A 17,634-nucleotide genomic window follows, 5' to 3' on the forward strand; every position below is an offset into this window, starting at 1 on the left:
CTGAATGAAGCTTTATTCTAGCTTGTCATAAGCCTTCTCTAAATCAATCTTCAAGGCCATATACCCCATTTTCCCTTTCTTTCTTCCTAAGGAATGAATAATCTTCTGTATAATGATAACATTATCTATCCCTTTTCTACTCGGCACAAAGGCCATTTGTATAGGAGATATGAGCTTATCCAAGTAAGGCCTTAGTCTTGCCACAATTACTTTAGTCACCACTTTGTACACCGTGTTGCACAAACTTATAGGTCTCTAGTTACCTAAAGTCTCAGGCCCTTGGATCTTAGGAATCAAGGCAGTATGGGTTCTATTTAAAAATTCAAGAACTTTCCTACTCACAAAGATCTTCTTAACTTCTTCAATCACAGAACACCCCACCACTGGCCAAAATTTTTGGAAGAAACCCGCATGAAGACCATCCGAACCCAGAGCTTTGAAAGGTTTTAAGGACCATAAGGCTGCCTTAATTTCTTCCTCAGTTACACCCCCACTAATATTTTCTTTCTCCACCTCAGAAAGTTTGGATTGCCATCGAGATATGATAGGATCAGCCCTAGCCACAACAATATGAGATGTCGAGTAGATTCCACTGAATCCACTTCTAATAAAATCCTTAATGTCCCCTTCCTCATGAATCCAATCCCCCACTGCATTTTTGATAGCCATAATCTAATTTCTTTTCCTTTTTACTAATGTCGAGACATGATAAAAGGCCGTATTATAATCACCTTGAATCATCCAATTCACCCGAGATTTTAATGCCCAAAGTTCCTCCTCTTGATTAAGCACCGAATCAAGTTCCCTCAAGAGCTCTTTTTCTAAATTAAGAAGAAAACTAGAAGGTTTGATAGCAATGGCCCTCTAAATACCATAAATCCTAGCCATCAGATTCTTTTTCCTTGCAAAAATGTTTCCAAATTGATTTTTATTCCAAACCATGGCTTTCTCAATAAAGCTATCTATGGCATCCACAAGGTTATTAGCACATCCCCACGCTTGAGAGACAATGTTTGGAAAAGTTGCACCCAGCAACCAACAAGATTGAAATCTAAAAGGCCTCTTCTTCCCACCTCTTATTCCTGGCTGCATCTCCAATAAAACAGGGTAGTGATTCGAATGACATCTTGTAAGGTGGGTAACTCTAGCCTCTGGATACATCAAACACCAATTGAGGTTGACAAAAAACCTACCTAGCCTTTCCTAAATCCCTTCTGTTTGTCCAAGTGAAACGAGGCCCCGCAAACCCGATATCTATCATGTTACAATTATCCAGGCACTCTTTGAACAACAATGATCTGTTGACACTCACCGCTCTCCCCCCAAATTTATCACCATCTACCAAAGGTTCATTAAAATCCACTGCTATAACCCAAGGCATATTTTGGAGATTTGCTACTTTGGTAAGGTTATTCCACAAAATGTGCCTTTCACCACTCCTAGGACTAGCATACAGAGCAGAGAATAAGCAACAAGCATTTTAAAAGCATACTTTGACCATGGTGTGGATTTCCTGCTTAATGCTGGACAGCAGAGAAATCTCAACTCTGTATGAACTCCACAACACCCAAAGCCCACCAGCATATCCAATAGTATCGGTATGGATAGCTCCATCAAAGGGAAGCCTGTCAATAATTTCCCTTGCTTTGTCTCCCCCAACTCAGGTTTCCATAACAACTGAAATTGCTGGATTGTGGTTTTGAACCAACTCTCTAACACGATTTTGAAAGGAGAGCTTCAATGCACACCTACAATTCCAAATAATTATATTCATGAGGAAAGTGTGATCTGGTGTGGGAAATTCATCAAACAGAGTTCCCAATCTCGCCTTCTCCCTCAAATTCCATCCGGTCTGCTTCAAAACCTCCTTCGTCTAACCCTCTCCAGGAAACAATGTCACCATGTGTTGTAGTACTCCCAAATCCATCTCCTGAGAGACTATGTGCAGATTGAATGCCACTGTTGGCTTGAAGACTTGTATCAATTTCGTTGTTGACTTGTTCCCCATTATAAAGGTAGCTATTGGTTACTTCTCCAACATTCGTCGCTCTGAGAGACACTCCTTCGGGTTCACACTGCATAGCACGAGTGCTGGAGATATTTGTGGAATGGACTCCCATCTCAATCTATGTTCCTCCTCCGACGAAGGTACATCCACCAAAAAAATCCACCACGAGTTTGTTGCTTACCTCCATGCCGGATTGGACAGAGGTAGCCAACCATCCCTGACACTCCTCTCTGTTAAAGGAAAAATGTCCCTTCATGCCTTCTTGAACTTGGTGTTGAACCATCCCATTATTCGAGTTGGGTTTGCTCGAATTTCAACCAGAACAATCTCTAGAATTTCCACCACTGCTCCCTCCAAATTTATAGCCCACCTCTGGCATGATGGTGTTACCGAACTGAAGGTTGCCAGCAGTTCTCGGCTTTGAGGTTCCATTGTAGTGCTCTCCGCCATTCAAATTCTACGCTAAATGCTCCTTATTTTGCTTTACAGAGAAAGCGTTGGCACTAACTCCTTCCACGACGTAAGTTTGTTCAGCTTGGGAAGCCCTTGTACGAGCAATACCCTTTTTGCCCTTCACCGAATTGGACTTCAGTAAGTTTTAAGCGAGCACAACTCAGCTTGAGGAAGGCTTGGATTCATAAAGGCTTTGACTTCGAACTAGAGTGGTCTGGGCTTGTGTTGTGGTCTCTTTCCCTAATCTTTAAACAGAATTCTCCAATTGGGCATTGTACACAATCCTAAGAGGGGACAATTTTCTCTTGCTTTCTCTAGGAGGCCCATTTGGCACTAAGGCCCTTTCCTTGCTTATCCAATTCCTTTTTGCTGCCTCATGGTTACGGTTACTCTTGGAGGCAAATCCATTCCCTTGATCAGAAAAGGACCCACCACTCCTTTGAAGCTTTGTCCCATTCTTCCTTCGAGCCACTGCTACCCACGGACCATATGACCTTTTGTTGATACCGTATTTTGTCCGTCCTCGATTTGTGTGTCAAACCTCGAAAAATCCAAAAAAATCGTCTTCTATCCATGGGGCCACGAAAACATCTAGAATGACATGACGCAACCCGTTCAAACACTGGAGCACTCAAAATGCCTCTTTCAGCCAAAATGACCAAAACGCCCCTAGTCAACCCTAGGTTGGCCGAAACTTAAAAAAGGTCAAAATCCCCTCAAAATATCACTTTTCATAGTTTTACATCAAACCCGAGCTTTTCGGAGATTTTTGGCGACTTTGACCAAGTTTGACCCGGAGTTGACTTCAAGTGGGCCCCAAAAACCCTAATTTTGATCCGACCATCAGAACGGGTTGAACCCAACGCCATTGCAAAGATTATAAAATTCTCATTCTAATGACTACTCATGGGTCAAAATCGGAGTTAAAACAGTCGAGATATCACAAAAACCGGTTAACGCACCAATCGATGCACCACTAACTTCCCGAAGCCATAACTTTTGATCTGATCTTTGGATTTTTGAGTTCCATACCTTTTTAGATACTGGAAGTCAAGATCTTTTCAGGGGTGTCAAGATCAACCCCATTTGAGGAGCTTCATAGGTGGCGGTCCTAAAAGGTGTGCACCTCGTAAAGCGTGTCGAGGCTATAAAAGGCCCCAGGCACCTCCAGACCAAAAAAAAAAGACTTTCTTGAGTCCTGCTCTCCGCTGCCTAGACGTTTTCTACACATTTCCCCCCTCTTCCAAACACATTTTTACACACAAAAACACTCACAAAACAAATCAAAGCCTCTTGATTCTTCTCTTCACCAAAAATACAAGGTATTGTCCTTATACCCAATCTTCTTTTCCTTGGTTCTACACCTTGGATTTAGGGTTTAGGGGTGTGGATGTAGCTTTTTAGCTACTATCCACACCCCTAACTTTCTAAATCTTTTTCTAGCATTTATCTTGCTTTTTTTGCCTTAATAACATGATTCTTGCTTTATCTTGCTTTTAGCATGCTTTTTAGCTTATTTCCATATGCTTCCATGTTTGTTCATGTGTTAGTTGCCTCTTTTACATGTTTTATGATTTATGTCATGCTTTAGATGCTTAGATCTTTTCTTTCCCATGTACTGATGCTTGGGTCTACAGGCTCACATGCTTGATATTATGTCTCCGACTATGCCTTCTTAGATCTACATGTTTGCATGCATGTTCTATGCTCCTATGCCTACGTCCATGTCGGTCACATGCTTGTATGCTTGGATTTGCATTCTCCCATGCCTTTATGTTTATATCTACATGCTTAGATGTTATCCACATGCTTACATGGTTCCATGCTTATACGTGTAGGTCAGTGTGCTTATATGCTTAGATTGATGTTCTCTACAAGCTTTATGCCATCATCTATGTGCTTGCGTGCATCACTTCATGTTTATGTGCTTAGGCCTAAACCTTGTTTGCCATGCCATGTGCTATTGTAGCCCTTTTGTTCCTTTTTTCGCATTCTCTTATGTTTTGGCCTAATGGTTAGGACCCGATCTAGACCCTATGGTCTTTGTCATCGTCCATACACCAAGGCCCACATCAAAGGGTTTAGATCATCCTATTTGCATGTCTATGCTTACTTGCTTCTATGTTTTATGCTCTATGTTAGCCTCTCTAGTTCTAGGTTTTACCGTGCTTGGCGCCTTCCGTGGGCTTGATCTTGTTTGGTTACATCCAACGCCCATGAGGCCTTGTTTGGATGTAACTGCTTGGGACGCATCTTCATGATGCCGGTTGCTCCGCGCATACCTTTTCCCTTTCTACTCTGTGCGATATTAGGCTTGCCATGCTTGTTTGTGCCAACCGTTGGCTTTCTATGCATCTTTACACGCTTGCTTGCATATCATGCAAGAGTCTTGCTTGCTAGTGTGTCGTCCATACTTCAACACAATGAAGCTATGGACATCCGATCCAAACCTACATTTGTCCCCCATGGACACCACCTTTTGTTTACCTTTTTGATTTTTGTCTTCTTTCTTGTTTGTTTGCTTGCCTATTTTCCTTCTTGCTTTCTTGTTTGTTTGTTTATCTTGTGGCTCTTCATGTGTCCTGCCATATGCTATGCTTGCCATGTCTATCATGCTTACCTGTTTTATGCCTCTTTCACATGTTCTTTGCATCTTTTTCCTTCCATTGCTTGTCTGCTGGTTTCTTATCTCTGTCTTTGCATGTACACACATGGAGCAAGGACGCATAGGACTAGGGCATGGTATCCCAGGTGCAAGCAAAAAGGGAGAGGATGCAAGCATGTAAATATAAGCCAAGCGGCAATGTTTAGTAAATTTAGGGGTCTAGCCTCTCCCATTTGGTTATATACTCTTTTAAACCATTTTCCTTCCTTCCTCCTTTCTTTCTTTAGATGGGTTGTATTAAGTATATCATGTCGTGTACCATTTGTCCTCATCTCTAGGGTATGGCGACCCCTGTTTACTTTCCTGCTCTATATTTTGGGTCATGCTCTAGAGATGTAGGCATTTACTTTCCTGCTTAGTGTGCTAGCATTGTGCATGATGTATGTGTATATATATACTTGCTCGCCCCTTCCCCGTGTGATTGTCACAATCCATGTCACCTAAGGCAAAGTGATGTCTAATTTCCACTGTGAAAGCAAGGTGACATGTCACCGGACTTTCGCCGTGGAAATCTGGTTTTCACCTTAACGCCTTAGGAAAACATAGATTAGGACCACACTCATTCAAAAGCCAAACCTCAAAACCCCCTCGTGTATGCAAAGCCCCGAAAGCCAATGTCAAAATCACGTTTTTACTGCCAATATCTAAAAATTAAGGTTTTATCAAAACAAAGGTTTGTCTTTGGACAGGCGTTGTGGGGTGCCTAACATCTTTCCCATGTGAAACCAAACTTCCGGACTCAAGAATCAAGATTTTTTACCATCCACATTAAATTAGGAAAAAAGACATTTTTCTTAGCCTGTGATCGGTAATAAAATCAACTAAAAACAGGTGACCAATCACACCTTAGAAAAACTCAATGATTGGTAGCAACTTCAATTACCTCTGGTAATTCCCTTAAAATTTAGCCAAGATCCCTACTGTACCTCCAAAAGTAGACAAATACCTTCCTCCACCAAAAGAGAAAGCACTCACTACGTGAACCACACAATTATCAAGAAGGGCCTCCAATGGGCCCCGTGCACGCAGGAGCATCCCCACAGCGGGTGGTCGAACGAAGGCTCAGCGGTTTTCCAGCTGTTCACGGCCCTGGCGTCGACACCCTTCATGCACTACCTCTTGCTCAAAGTCATGCACCAAGCTACTGGTCCCCACCTCAGTCCTTGGGTTGGCAGCAGCACACACATCGTGTGAGCTTACTCCCAAGTCGCCTGAGCCATCCTTCATCGCCGCCTTACACAGTTGCTCCTGTCGAATAACGTACAGGCAGTTCTCTTGTCTATGCCCCACTCTGCCACATCCAAAGCACAATCTATGCATGCCTTCATATGTAACTGATTGCTCAAGCTTCCCTATCATAATAGTGGTGATCAATGGCTTCTCCACACCGATTTGAACACACAATCTTGCAAATCTTCCTCTTGTTTTAAAAGCAGTGAACGTGTCCACTCTTAGGACATTACCCATGGCCTTACCAATATGCTGCAGCGCCTCCGCATTATAGTATTCAATAGGTAGTTTGTTTAGCCTAATCCTAATTGCAATGGAGGAAACGTTGGCCGAAGTAGGCTTGAAATTTGGCTCCCATGGTCTGAGTGATAGAAAGTGGTCTCCAATGAACCATGACCTTTTTCCATGACATTCTCAAAATCTTCTCTCAAGGACAGCCTCGTAAGGAAAAACCCATGCCCTAAATCTACACAATCCAACCGCCCTACTGGCTTCCACAGAGACAAGTTGGGCTTGAAGGAAATTTAAACCAATAGCTCTGCCATACACCTTGACAATCAATGCTCTCGCCCATGGTCTACAAATCATCTACTTGAAGTCCTCATCAAACTTCACGACGACAATACCTTGCCAGAGTGTTTCTACTTCCTCATCCGACTCATCGTCATCATCCATGATATCATCAAAACTAAAAGCCTGGGCGTAAGCACCTGGTGTTTCACCCATGAGCTTATCCTTAAAAAGAGACATTTTGGTTCCGAACCCCCCAGCATGACTTGGAGATGACGAACCCGAGCTTTGGCCTTCATAGAAGCCAGCATGGCTAACGTCCTTTACTTTCTTTCTTCTTACTGCGTGCAAGTTCTTGTTCCTCACGAGATAGAGAGCGTTCCATGGCGAGAGAGTTGTTCTTTCACTTTCAATGATATATATATATATATATATATATATATATATATATATATATATATATATATATATATATATATATATATATCAAGATCTAGGTTCAATAATAAGAAAAAATTTCATTCTCAGCATACAAAATGTTCATCGACCAAAGTCTTGTACAACAGACAATTTATACGAATCAAAATATTTAGACCCTTTCTCAAAAGGAAGTTCCAGGTAAAGCATACCAAAAAAAAATATATATATATGTATATATATATGATTTACACAATTGGGCTCCTTCCCCGTCTAAGGCTCTATACATACAACTGGGGATGGAGAATTTTATAGCAGTATGTACTCGAATTCTAATCATGTTAGACTGAAGTTGGTTAGAATTGATTGGCTGAACCTGTAAACAATGTTGGATAAGAATCTTCAAATTCAAGGACGCCAACTGTTGCCTTCCATCTGAGGGAGAAGTACACCAGCAGTATTAAAATTGCTGGTACTTTTCAGCCCTTCAAGTGTTGTGGCCCGGTTTACATGAGTGGAAGATCTTGTTATGAGGCTGACATGGGTTTGGATTTGAAGAACTTGGCAACTGCCTGGTAAAGATTCTCTTCCTCAAAGGGCTTCGAGACATATCCATCCATCCCACATTTCAAGCACTCCTCATATGTGGCATGAATCACGTCGGCTGTCATGGCTAATATTGGCACATGCCACTCTCTCTTTCGATTAGCTCCTTCATCTGTGTCTCCACCATTCATTTGCTCATTTGCTTTGCTCTCCATTAGGCGTATCCGACGGGTTGCCTCAAACCTGCAATTATAGGACATACATACAGCTCTGTTGAGGTCAGTGTACCAATGAATTGTACTTCAAGAAGACTAATATCCTTTAAATGGTTCCACATTTCCTTCATTCCAATGCCCATAATATTTTATTTATGCATAAGATAAAGATATAGGAACTTTTAATTTTAGGCAACCAAAACATTTCAAGTCCTTGAATGAACAGATATCATCTAGACTTAATACCAAATAGCTCAAAATGTTTATTTGGAGATGACAAATTACCAATTCTCACAAACTATTAGTATATTGTGAATTTAATTATTTAATCTAACACTCTCCCTTCACTTGTGAGCCCTAAATTGCCTTTTAAAATGGGAGGTAAGGTGGAGACAGGGTTAGAACCTAGGACCTCCTGCTCTATTACCATGACAAATTAATGATTCTATCAAAGCTTAAACTATAAGAAAATTGTGAATTTAATCACTTAATCTAGTAAGAGACTAATCAAATAATAGGAAAAAAATGCTACAACTTAATACAACTTGAGTTGTTAAAGCCAACTAAGCATAAGCATCACACAGCCTGAACAGAATAATTAAGACTTTGGTTAATTAACATATTCGTTGAGAAATTTCTTGAACTGTGTAAATAGCTCACCAGCATTTTTTAAGTCTTATGATCAAGCTTGGGTTGTAAATAATGAGTTTGGTGCTAAAAATTATAGACAGTTTTTCAGAAAGAACTTTTAAATGTCATTATCATGCAGAAATTTGGTTACTCATTGAACCAACTAAAGCTATGATTCAGTAAGCATATTTCTGTCTCCAAATGGTGAAAAATACATGCATTTCTGTCTCTCCATTAACCACAAATCCTGTGATTCTTGCCACCAACTAGCTTCCTCCATAAACAATACCCCCTTCAATCCTGATCTTACATTCTCTGTTCTATCTTTCTCTTCAACAGAAGATCAGTATTTTTCTTCAAAATATCATTATCAGTCAAATTGAAGCTAATGAAACAACTACCAAACAAATTATAAAGTTAGGATATGTAGCAACAGTTTAATTCAAGACAGTTGAAATGCTCATCACAATGCTTTCAATTATTTTATTTTATTTTTTTACTTTTAAAAGTTTTGGGATAGAACATATATTTACCTAAATGGATCAAAGAAGACCAAGTCAACAATAAATAGCTAAATATATAGATTGCATTCGAGAATTTCAACACATACCCATCCATTTCTGGCATCTGAATATCCATGAAGCAAGCATCAAAATTATGTGGTAGTTGAAGCAACGCCAGTGCAGCTTTGCCACTCTCAGCACAGTCTACATCAGCTCCAAACTTCTTTAGTGCACCTGCAGCAACTCTGCGGTTAACCATATTGTCATCAACCACTAAAATTTTCTTGCCACTAAGTAGGCTCTGCAGGTAAGGAGTTCCATTAGGCATGTCTTTCCCCTGTTGCCTCTTCTTCCCTATCCCTAGCACCTGCTGAAGACATGCAGCAACCATACTTGCCCTCAAAGGTTTCATGATGACAGTATCTGAAAATCCTGCCGCCTTTGCTTTATCAAATTCAGCATTACTGATATTCGTTGCAAGAAGAATCATCTTAGGCAAACTAAACACATGCCCATTCTGTTTCCAGTCCAATAGCTGAAAATTTAGACCACCTTCCTCACCAGAGACCCATATATCCTTTTCAACTAGAACTAAATCTGGCTGGAAGTTTCTGTCATAGCAAATAATGTAGCCTTACTCAACAAACTGAATCTTATAATTTCAACAGATTTGTCACAAAATTCTAATTTAAGGGGTGTGGTTTTACGCAAAATTTTTCACAGATTTGTCACACAATTTCAACAGTTGTTATATGAACACAATTGAGTATTCCTTGATTAAATCATTTTTTATTTTTTTGGTTGCTAAGCTGTCCAATCAAGTTATTTATTGAAATGCACTCTCAGAAATTTAGTAAATCCTTTTACTAAAATCTAGTTTTCTTAGTCCATGAATGCAAACCTGAGATATCATTGACGTGGCTTTGCCTAAAGACTGAGATGCATTTTACATTCAAAAAAAGGAAGGAAAAAAAAAAAAAAAAAAAGAACTTACCGAGATGTCAGAGAACCATTTTTTCCACACATAGCAATGGCAATCTTGATGCTACCAGCGACTTTGACCAGGATACCAAGTCTATTTAAATGGTATTTGGTTATAGCAGCTCTAACTGGTTTCTCATCAACTACTATTGCTTTCAATCCTCCAAAACCAGAAGGCAAATCTTCAGAATTAGCCTTTTTCTTATCATTGTATGCATTTTTCTTACACCTCCCAAAAATGGCAGTAAATGAAAATGTGCTGCCAACCTGAGGTCGGCTTATGAAACTTATCTGACCACCCATAAGCTCAACCAGACACTTACTAATGCTCAAGCCTATACCAGTTCCTCCATAATTTCTAGAGGTTGAGCTATCTGCCTGCATAAAGGGCATGAAAACTCGATCCTGAGCAGATATGGGAATACCAATCCCTGTATCCTCTACAGATACCATCAAAGTGACATCTTCAGATGCTTCATTAGTATTCAACATATTATGCGAAGCATCAGGACGAAATTCTTCATCAGCAATCAGATGCTTAAAGGTATCCCAACTGTTCCGCTCATCAGCAACTTCACAACCACTTAAGGTTTTAAACTGATGTCCACAACATAAAAATACACCTCCATCTGATCCTCCATTCAAACATTCAGCTTTAACTACACCTCCATTTGATCCTCCATTCAAACAAGTTTCAGTTTTAAATACACCTCCACCTGATCCTCCATTCAAACAAGTTTCAGCTTTAAATACACCTCCATCCGATCCGCCATTCAAACAATTTTCAGCTTTAAATACGCCTCCACCCGATCCTCCGTTCAAACAAGTATCAGCTTTTGCATTTACAGTGGCTTTTTCTTGTTCAGCTAGATGGACTTCAACAAATATATGTCCTCGTTCAGTGAACTGCCACATGCTCAATATAATTAATATCAAGTAGATTTGGAAAAGGGGGAAGGGGGGGGGGGGGGGGAAGGAATTCAGTAGTGGAAAAAAATCAAATAATGCAAAGTTTACACTGAAGTTTTATTTGGGTCTGGCAGAAACCATAAAACCACCAGTACAGTAGATCATAAATCAAAGTAAAATTAACAATATGAGTAATCAACTAGTCATAATAGTATATTAAAGCTTGAATGATCCACTTACTTTAACAGAGTTTCCCACAAGATTTGTAATAATTTGTCTGAACCTCCTCGGATCCCCCATAACAATTTCAGGAACTTTATCAGAAACAAACGCTGCCAGCTTCACTTCCCCAATTGGTTACATATCCAAGATGAAAGAATTGTCAAATGTGAAGAAGCATCATGAGCACCATTCATTGGTATCAAAACCCCCACCGAGGTAAGAGAGAGAGAGAGAGAGAGAGTCAGTTTAGACACGAGAACAACAAAACAAATGGAACTTCATATTCAAAAACTACAGGAGTGAAATGTAAGAATGCAAAAAAAATTAAGCAAAATGAGGGAATTTTTTTCCCTCACAGAAGGTTGACCAACCTACCAGCCACCAAAAAGATATTTAATACTCAAACTTGCTAGTAGACTTACCTCAATGCCCTTGTTTCTAGACTTCTCAGAAAATAAAGAGAGAACATCATCTAGTATGGATCTGAGGTCAAATGGGACTGCTTCCAGCTCTAACTTGCGAGCTTCAATTTTTGCCCGATCAAGCACCTCATTAATTAATGCTATCAGTGCCTTCCCACAGGCTTGAGCATTTTGGGCATAATCTCTCTGTGTTGAACTTAACTCTGTATCTAGAAGCAGAGCGAGCATCCCTGCAAAATATAATAACAATTCATCATTCAATACAAAGTGTTCAAGTAAATAAAACATGACACCATCATATGAGAAAAATAAATAAAAAGACTTGGAACATACCGAGGATGCCATTCATGGGTGTTCTGATTTCGTGAGAAACAGTAGCTAGAAACTGGCAACAAGATCACAAGAATTGCTCATATTAAAAGGTTGAAGCTTGTAAACTGAGTTGAAGTCTGCTTTACAAAAATGTTGGGAACGGTACCTGAGATTTTGCAACATCAGCGGCTTCTGCACGAACTTTCAGTTCTTGCATTTCGTGGAAATCATCCTCAACTTTAGCAATGTGACTTGCTGCAGTATATAAGATATAACCCACCAGTAAACCAATCACAAACGTAAAGAATGCAGTGGTTAGTGCTGCCCAAGACATGGGTGCCTTCTCATGATATCTGCTCAACATCCAAAATGAGCATATATGAGTCAAAAATCCTGGAACTCTTCATCTACCTTCTAAAATAATGATCAATGACTGGGTGCACTTACCTACATATCATTTGATGCTTCCTGAAAGGATCTCCAAAATCAAGCTTGCTCTCATGGAAATGAGACATGTCAACATCTTGACATTGGTGACCGTACATGGCTAGGGGATTAGAGGAATTGGTGATATCATACACATTCACTAATATCGCCTGATTTGCAGCAAGTTGCCCAAGTAAATTCTCCACAAGGGACTCAACATCAAAGGCTCCACCAACATATCTGCTTTGTATCAAAATTTCATTAACAAAAAGGCATCTAGCCAAAACCTATACATTAACATGTTCAAAATTAAGTTGAAAAACTGAAAGCCAACAAGTCTAAGCTCTTGTCCAATATAAGACCATCAGAACATACTTTTAAGGGAAACAAACTGCAAAAGAAATTAACCAGGATAAAATCACGCTCGACTAATATCCTGACTTTACAACACTTTAAAGTGTCCGTTTAGGAACAGCTTATTTAGCTTTTTGCTAAAAGTGTGCTAAAGTATACTTGAACCTTGAAAAAATTTGAAAAGTGAAAAAAGGTGGGAAAAAGGAAGGTTTTAAAAAGTTCTACATATAAACTAAAAACTAAAAGCTAAAGCTGATGCCAAACAGGCTCTAAGTGTGCTTTTGGCATCAGCTTATTTAGTTTTTTGCTAATTTTTTTTGTTGAAAGTGCGCTTAAGTACACTTTTACTCTGAAAAAGTGAAATTTTAAAAACCTGTGTTTAAAAGCTAAAAGTTAAAAACAGCAATTGTGGTTGGGGTAGAAACAGCAGTGGAGACAGTTTCATCAGCGGGGATGATTGTAGTTGGCAGTAGGTGCTAACAAGGTAAACTTGGATTAACTCATAAATATAGGAGAAAAAAGGAAAAGCAAAAACCAACTGAAATATAAGAATCGTAATGTAATATATCGGCACATAATGATAGCAGAGGAAGGGTTATTGTACAACTAGACTCTAAACCATCTTGAATCCACAATGCTAAAAATCTGGAACACCAGTTGACAGAAAGTAATCTAACTGAAATTTATTGATGATTTACTTGAATTTTTGTTTTATAGCTTGGGATCAATCCAAGGCTCAAAATACCTATTCTGCAGGGAAAAGATAATTAATTATAATTAATGTCCTATGGTATAAGCCTCAACTTTGGCTAAAATACTTCTAAAAACACTCACAAACAAGGAGATAGTACCCTATTCACGAAAATTCAGAAAATTACACAGATAAGTTACAAACTCACCTCAACTCCAAATTCAAATTGAAATCTTCCACTCCATAAGAAAGATATTTTCAACATTTTGTGATCTTCAAACTCTTCTTAGGTTTATTCTCTACAAATAACACAAAACAAAAATTCTTCAGTTCAATCTTCAATGCCTAATTGCTTTATGATATAAATCAAGCAACAGTTGATAACCAGCTTGAAAATCTCAACTCCAATAAAGCCAGTTGATGCACAATTGTTAACAAAATCAACCGGATACTTGGGCACATGGTCACATGGGTAATACGCTCACCTTTGATTTTTATTTTGATTGTAATGAGATCTTCCATAATATTCTCATGATTCTTTACTATATCAAGTTGTTCATGAATTTTCTCAACAACCTTATCTTTTACTCTTTGATGTAGTAATTTTCAACTTGCAATGGTAAGACTTGATCTTGTTCAGCATCATCAATATTTTCTTCGAAATTTGGCCTCAAATTGTCAAACTCCAAATGAATTTTTTCTCTTGGAGCTTGAATATGAAACTTACTGAAACAGTTTCATAGGCAATAATCTTGACTTGGTGGTTGGATAATGTAAAATTTCACTACCATCATCATTTTATTTATATGAATTCACAAGTCATAATCATAACATGAATAACTCAATATATAATAATAATCATAGGTGTAAAAGAAAAAGAAATAGGCCAATGTTTATTTCACTCTTTATCAAAAAAGGAATGTACTTCATCATTAACTTGACTTACTTTATACTCTTCTAAATCATCCCAACATTCACCCAAATTACTGTCTAGCTTATTTGATACAATTCTTACCTTTTCCTCTTCACAGATCTCCTAGTAATAAAAATAGTCTTCTAAATTACTCCACCAATCTGTGCAATCTTATTTATGCACAATTCCATCTAAAAAAAGAATTTTATTATTTATAGGTATTCATTTACAGTTACATTTACACTTATCACAAGCGAGATCTCCGATACAACTTGAAGTTATTATTTATAGGTATTCATAAGTCCATAACACCACCTTTTGAACTTTAATTGTAGTCTAGATGGCATACACCCCTTAATCGTTGTCAATATAGCAGTTCTTGTCAGCTTCATCATTTGGCTACTAGACCTAGCAAGTACATCTAAGGCTCTGATATCAACTCTCACAGCATGATTATGACAAAAAGGGCTATTGCATTACTAGACCCTAACAACACTCTGATTCATAAGGCTAGATGAGAGAAAACAAGCTGACTAAAATTTTATTGATAAGTGACTTGAACTTTAATTTTACAACTTGGCAAGCATTTTAAAGGCTTCATAAATGGCATACCTACTCTACAAGGGAATTTCCTAAATTAAATATAGTTAATATTACCACATAAAGACTTAATTTTGACTAAAATACCTATAAAAACAACCACAAACAAGAAAATAACACCCTACTCTTGAAAAGTGAAAACTGAAAAAATAATAATGAAAGTCTTCCAACAGCAGCTAATGTTATATCTCTGATATGAAATCTTGTCAAGTTACTGCCACCATTCAAGTGATTTCATATCCACAAAGCATATGGAGAAAAAGGATAAACTTCAAAGTTAATAAATGTGTCACTAAAGCTCCAGCAATAATAGAACACCAAATTCTTGTTCCTATCATTCCCAAAACCAATTTAGATCAGTCTTCTAGTCTATTGTCTATATTTAATCTAAATTCAATCTGTTCATGAACTGTCATATACAGACACTGAAAAACATTAAACCAACCATTAATAATTAACTTAGTATTCCAATCAGGAAAGCAAGCTCAGAGGACTGACCCTGCAGTTGATTCAATGCGCTCTTCCACTGTTGCACTCACAGAGAGCTTGGATTTGTAAACAGGGAATGTAAGCACAACACCAAGATGATGAGATCCTAGAAGCCTGAAGGGGCTAGTCAAAACAGCTTTACCAGTAGCCCTCGCCCTCAAAATGTTTTCTCGGTCTTCCTACATCATCCAAAGGAAAAATTGCAGGCCATATGAAGCACCAAGTTTACATATTATTTGACATCATGAAATCCAAACAAGATAAGCAAAGTGAAAGTCACAATTTCTGAAGTATACCTCTCCTGACATCATGTCAAGTGATTGAAGGTAAGAAACGCTTTCCTGAGAGAATATCACAGGTGCATATTCATCTCGCACCGGGGAAGGCTCCCTCTCCTCCATTGTCTTTATTGTCCAACCATGTTGTCTCTCAAAATTTTCCCTGTCTGAATCCATCACTCTCTGTGCATAGGCCACACCACTCAGTAATGGCCGCTCAAAAGCGGTTCTAGCTGTGTACTCCGCAAATGTTTCCTGCATTTTTTGCAATTAACCATACAAAATCAACTACATTTGATTGTAATCAGAGTGAATCAAAATTCCATTTATTTTCTTGTCTTGGTCTCCTCAGAAAATGAAATAGTAACTCCACTATTCTTCTACACTTAGTTGACTAAGATTTAACTAATATTTTGATTTATATATCAACAATGACTCAGTGACACCAGGAAATGTCAAAAAAAAAAATCCCAAAAATTTCCTTAACAAACTGGCAACAAATACATAACCTTAACAAGTTTAGATTAAAATTCAAGCACAAACCTGATCAATTGCTGAAGGGTTCTTGTAGTAATGGAAAGTGGAAACAAGGATGGCAAGGGCGTGCACATGATTAACACTAACACTAAACTGATCTTGTAACATCCTAGCTCTCTGATCACACATGCTTACCAGTAAATCCTTCCTCCTTACTCTGTTATCAGCATCTATGCGATTGTACACTATCATGCTCAAGAAAACCATCACCATGATCCAAATCAGAAGCAACGTTAGAAGCCAGTCCCTGATGGCTTGAATGAACCCTCTTTTGCTCCCCATTTGCTCGTTTAACCTCACAGCCACAGAGTGGTGCTGTTGAGACTGACTCTGCTGTGTCTTCAAACCCATCACCACAAATATCTCTCTGACGACTCTTTTGCTTTTTCTTCTTCTTCTTCTTCTTCTTCTTGTTTCTCTAAGACCCACTTCATATCTAAGCTAGAAAAACCCTCCAAGTCATGCATACGCATATATAAACCAACTTTTGATAAAGTACTGGCAATTTTTACAGACACACCTTTTTCTGATATAGGAAAAAAAAAAAAAAAGGTACTACGGGTAAACTGCAAGTAATTTTTTCATTACAGCATTATTTTGCGTGATTCAAAGCTCCATAAAGAGCATAAGTACACCCACAAGGCCACAACCAAAAAACCAAGCAAAATTTATACGGTAGAGACTAGAAAGAGAAGAGGTATAAGAAAGGCCCAGAATTTGAAAAGAGGAATACTCAATTCTGAGAGACAAGCCTGGTTCTCAAAAGATGGAAAAACTTAAAAATTAAAAAAGGCTCATTTTCCAAAGAGCAACCTCTCTCTCACACTGTGTGTCAAAAGGGTCTGTTCCTCTCTGTCTTAGGCCTTTGAAAGATTAAAAAAAAGAATAGAAAAGTACAGAGTGTAATCTCAAACAATGTTTTCTTCTCCAACTGCAATCAAAAGCGTGAAGTTTTGGTTAGAAACAACCAGACAAAAGAAGAGCACGTTCACTGCTTTTATTCCTTATATTATAATCAACCAAATGCCACAGATTGACCAACCTTAAAAAAAAACACAGACACACACAAAACAAACAGCGAAGCAAAAACACAGCCCAGAAGCAGAATGAGAGAGAGAGAGAGAGAGAGAGAGAGAGTAACAACTCTAAAAAGAGACAGAGGTGCGGTAGTTGTTGCTGTATGAAACAATGTTTACCTGTAGAACTAGCTTAAGCTAGGAGGAGAGAGAGAGAGAGGTACAATGAATGAACACAATGGGAAAAGCGTTTTTGTTTTTGTATAATAATACTTTGATTTTATTTTCATATGAGGGAGTTCTTTAA

The 17,634-nt window shown here is 38.5% G+C and overlaps 1 protein-coding gene across 1 annotated transcript; it reads right to left on the reverse strand.

Moving 5' to 3' along the window:
- Nucleotides 1–7,364: 7,364 nt before the first annotated feature.
- LOC142628174 (histidine kinase CRE1-like) lies at nucleotides 7,365–16,857 on the reverse strand. Its single transcript, XM_075802202.1, has 11 exons — nucleotides 16,318–16,857; nucleotides 15,793–16,029; nucleotides 15,506–15,675; nucleotides 12,471–12,689; nucleotides 12,190–12,376; nucleotides 12,045–12,096; nucleotides 11,712–11,941; nucleotides 11,308–11,406; nucleotides 10,172–11,064; nucleotides 9,285–9,788; nucleotides 7,365–8,072 (listed from the first exon to the last, which is right to left on the reverse strand). The coding sequence occupies exons 1-11, from the start codon at nucleotides 16,660–16,662 to the stop codon at nucleotides 7,811–7,813; spliced, it is 3,198 nt and encodes a 1,065-aa protein (XP_075658317.1). The 5' UTR covers nucleotides 16,663–16,857; the 3' UTR covers nucleotides 7,365–7,810.
- Nucleotides 16,858–17,634: the final 777 nt, after the last annotated feature.

Source organism: Castanea sativa, chromosome 3 (assembly GCF_040712315.1).
Source record: "Castanea sativa cultivar Marrone di Chiusa Pesio chromosome 3, ASM4071231v1".
NCBI lineage: Eukaryota > Viridiplantae > Streptophyta > Magnoliopsida > Fagales > Fagaceae > Castanea > Castanea sativa.

Coding starts and splice junctions, on each gene's coding strand:
- LOC142628174 (XM_075802202.1), bottom strand. CDS start 16,662: ATGGGTTTGAAGACACAGCAGAGTCAGTCTCAACAGCACCACTCTGTG. Junction 9,789..10,171: donor AATGGTTCTCTGACATCTCG/GTAAGTTCTTTT, acceptor TTGCTATGACAG/AAACTTCCAGCCAGATTTAG. Junction 8,073..9,284: donor CAGATGCCAGAAATGGATGG/GTATGTGTTGAA, acceptor CTATAATTGCAG/GTTTGAGGCAACCCGTCGGA.